At 48.8% G+C, this 4314-nt stretch overlaps 1 gene segment (V, D, J or C); it reads right to left on the reverse strand.

Moving 5' to 3' along the window:
• Positions 1-2414: 2414 nt before the first annotated feature.
• On the reverse strand, positions 2415-2863 carry LOC129148259 (immunoglobulin heavy variable 1-2-like). The segment is given in 2 exon segments: positions 2415-2731; positions 2818-2863. Coding segments are annotated over 2 exon segments (363 nt in total).
• Between the last annotated feature and the right edge of the window lie 1451 nt (positions 2864-4314).

Consider the following 4314-nt stretch of genomic DNA (forward strand, 5'->3'; position numbering starts at 1 on the left):
ATGGAAGGGGTTGGACCAGTTTTCTCAGTCTAGTGTTATCAGTGATGTTGGGGTCCACAGGGATGTGAGTGAAGAGAATTCCTACCAGAGAATTTCTCACTGGAAAGGAAACCTCAACCCTGAGAGGAATCCCTCACTCCAGCCTCCCTCTGTCCTTCCCTGGGAGATCACTGTGGTCACAGAGTGCTGGGCTCTCCCACAAACATATAACATCCTTAATATGTAAATTATATGTCCTCAGATCAGACATATGATTTATAAATATATTCATTATATTTATGTTTGTGTTTTCATTTGCTCAATTGAATCTTGGCGGGACAAAAGGTTTTAGTTTTAACTAAATATAATTTAACAATATTTTCTGCAACAGATTTTATTTTGGGTGAATTTACAAAGAACTCCCCAGAAAATGTTGAGCCTCCACTGCCCATGCTGGTTGCCTACAGGAGCCATAGGGACTGGAGAAGCTTCTGGTACCAGAGGGGAGCGCTGCTGGGAAACTACCCATAAATCTGGATGTGACTGTGGAACTGGGTGAGGGGAGGAAGCTGGACTTGTTTTGAGTCACATGACAGAAATATGCCTGGTGTTCATGGACAGAGAGTTACTGGACATATGGGTTTAAAACCTCCTCCAGTGAAGGCCCAGACAGAAGTGCAGGGCACGATAGAGACAGTGTGTATCATCATAGGGAATATCTGACTATTTAGCAACAGGAGATTTTTAGAAATAGGAACCTTAAAGATCATGCAGGTAGGGATCAAGAGAAATAAAGAATGTTTTACTGCAACCTGGTGGGAAGGTGATTCTTATTTTCTACATGCACATTCTCAAGTTGTCTCTGTTCTAAGAAGTAACAGCTTCACAGATCCATGGGATACTCACTTGGACATCTTTGGGGTCATTACTGATCTCATCTCACCCTGAATCACCAAAGCTGCATAATTAATTGGGGCCCCATTTATGAAATCTTATAACACTGACAGAGAAGAGTGGACAGCCCTCCTGCAGGAGCCATGGCGATGGTGTGTCTGTATGAGGAGACACCATTTCATTGGATCAAGACCCTTTCCCAGTCATTGTCACTGTCTTAATCATCATCATCATCATCATCATCATCATCATCATCATCATCATCATCACCATTTGCTTACTTACAATATTTTTCTTATTTCCTGTAGACATGGTGGTTGTCTACACACAGTGACTTTTTAGCAGAAAATATATCAGGCTTCTCCTCTTTCAATGCCATTGAAAAACGGGAAACCCAAAGATTCAACTCTACGTTGGCACAAAGCCTTCTAAACTACAGATTCCAACTATGACATTGGGCCATGACCTCTGCACAATTCTTTCATCACCATCGCCACCTACATCACCATCACCAATGTCACAATCATCATTTGCTTACTTATAATTGTTCCTCTCATTTTCTGTTGATCTGGTTTTTGAACACACATAATAACACTTTATCTATTTTTATGCTTATATTGTATTGTTGTTAGGTAAAATAGGTTGCCATACTCTGTTTTATTTTTTGTTGGACTGCTGAAAACTGATGGCTTATTCTTGCCTCTTCTCCATCTGCCACACACAAGAAATCTGATAAGAAATCATGGTTCTGTCATTAGATGTCATTGTGAGATTGAAACCACACAAGCCCCTTGAAGCAGAATCCCTCCCCTCCCCCACTCCTAAACAAATAAAATACCAGAGTCAGTCTCCTTTTCTGGATCCATCAAAGCAGCCCTAACTTCCTGAAGTGCTTCCCTGTGATTCCCAGGGATTTCAACTATGCACACAGTAAACATTCCATGTCCACAGGTTTGTGCTTGTTATCAGCCAGGACATCTGCACCAAGCTGCTGTGGTCCCTCTGCCTCTGCCTGGTCATCTATTCTTGGTGCTGTGAGCATTCTAAGTAAATGACCTTCACCACCTACACCTTTCTTCTCTAGCTTTGGGGTCACATGACTCTGGTGCCTGCTTTCCAATCCGCTCATGTCCTGCTGGCTGGCTGTGGCCCTGAGCTGTGTGGGGCTGAGCTGCACTGTTGAATCAGCAGAGCCTCTGTTTGGATTTAGGTGAGGAGGGTTAGGAGATTACATGCTTATTATTTGGGCACAAGCCTGTTAGAAAGAAACTCTGCAGTTTGTCCACATGAGTAAGTTGTTTCTCTTTACAACAGACTTCTCTAACTCAGAGACTTCAGAGCTAAGAGGAGAAATCAGGAATCCAGAGAGGTTTCCCTAGGGACACTGTGACATGAAGAGGAAACCACACAGGAAACCAGCACAAACCTTCAACTGCACCTGCTGCTGGAATGGTCCTTATGTTCTTCGACCCTGAGCGCCCCCTGATGGTCACAGCCTCTGCTGCAGGGAGGTTTGTGTCTGGGCTCACACTGACTTCCCCTCACTGAGTGTCTCTAGCACAGTAATAGAAGGCTGTGTCCTCAGTTATCAGGCTGTTCAGCCCCATGTAGGCTGTGCTTATGGATAAGTCTCTGGTCATGGAGATTCTGCCTTGGAACTTCTGTGCATAATTTGTGTTTCCATTGTTAGGGTAAAACCACCCCATATACTCAAGCCCCTGTCCTGGGGCTTGTCGCACCCAGTGCATCCAGTAGCTGGTGAAAGTGTATCCAGAAGCCTTGCAGGAGACCTTCATGGAGGCCCCAGGCTTCCTCACCTCAGCCCCAGACTGCACCAGCTGCACCTGGGAGTGGACACCTGTGGAGAGGAGACAGGAGTGGATGGGAATCCCATTTGACATTCCCTGGTAACCTCCTCAGCCCAGGCACTGGAGATCCCCTTACCTGTAGCCAAGGCTACCAGGAGAAGGGTTGTCCAGCTCCAGTCCATGTTGAGGGCTGTGCTGTGAGCACTGCTGTAGGGGAGGGTGTGGCTATGGGTGATGTCCTCAGGGCACAGACATCCATATTTAACCTAGTCTGCCTCCTCCCTTTTGCATATTCATGAGGCAGAGTATTTTATAGCAGAGGGCTTGATACCAAAGAGAAGATGAACATAGGGACCATTCTCAGAAGAAGTCTGAGTCTCCAATTCCTCATTTTTTTTTTTTGTAATTGTGTCTTTATTAGAGGCCCAATGCATGAAATTCATGCATGTGTAGGGTCCCTAGGCCTGGCCAGTGATCAGGGTCAATCTATGGGGTGACTGGCGGGGTGATTAGGCACCCCGCTGGCACCTGCTTTGGCCAGCCTGTTGCCACCTGCTCACCAGCCCCACCCCTGCTGCCAACACTAGTCGCCTCCCTCTATGGGGTTACCAGTGGGGTGATCAGGGTCTGTCCCTGGCACCCACCTTGGCTGCCTTGTGGTTTGTGAGCTGGGGCAGGTCCTGCATTGAGCGTCTGCCCCGTTGTGGTCAGTGTAAGTCATAGTGATTGGACGTTCCACTGATTGTTCAATTTGCATATTAAGCTTTTATTATATAGGACTAGAGGCCTGGTGCATGAAAATTCATGCACTGGATGGGGGTCCCTCAGCCCCGCCTGCCCCCTCTCACAGTCTGAGAGCCCTCAGGGGTGGGAGGCAACTCAGTGATCAGGGCAAGGTTACGCCCTCATCACACCTCTGCTGCTGCCACCACGGGCATCACAAGCCTTGGCAGCCCTGGTTACCTGAGCCATTTGTGGCCCTGGGCAGCTGGGCAGCCACCATCCAAGGCTTTCCTGCACCTCGAGCCAGCCCTGGGCAGCCGGGCAGCCTCCATCTGAGGCTTGTCTGCACCTCAGGCATTGGCTGGGCAGCCGCCATCTGAGGCTTGCCTGTGCCTCAGGCCAGCCCTGGGTGGCTGGGAGGCTGAGGGGACTGGGGGACTCTGGAGGCAGGTGTGAAAAGCCTGGGGGCAGGCCCACCCTTAACATTCACCTGCTGCCCTAGTGGGGCTGAGAGGACTGGGAACCACCATCTTATGGCTGTGGGCACCACCATCTTTGAGGGTGTGATAGTCAATTAGCATAGTCTCTCCTTATTGGCTGTGGGTGCTGCCATCTTTGTGATGATTTGAGGGTCACTTAGCATATCCCCTCTTTATTAGGTAGGACTAGTGGCCCAGTGCACGAAATTCATGCACGGGGGGGGCGGTGTCCCTCATCCCGGCCTGCACCCTCTCCAATGAGGGAACCCTCGAAGGATGTCCTACTGCCGGTTTACAGGGATCGGGCCTAAACCAGCAGTTGGACATCCCTCTCGCAATCTGGGACTGCTGGCTCCTAACCGCTCACCTGCCTGCCTGCCTGATTGCCCCTAACCATTCTGCTTTCCCACCTGCTTGCCCCCAACTGCCTC

This window comes from Eptesicus fuscus, chromosome 24, assembly GCF_027574615.1.
Source record: "Eptesicus fuscus isolate TK198812 chromosome 24, DD_ASM_mEF_20220401, whole genome shotgun sequence".
Classification (NCBI taxonomy): domain Eukaryota; kingdom Metazoa; phylum Chordata; class Mammalia; order Chiroptera; family Vespertilionidae; genus Eptesicus; species Eptesicus fuscus.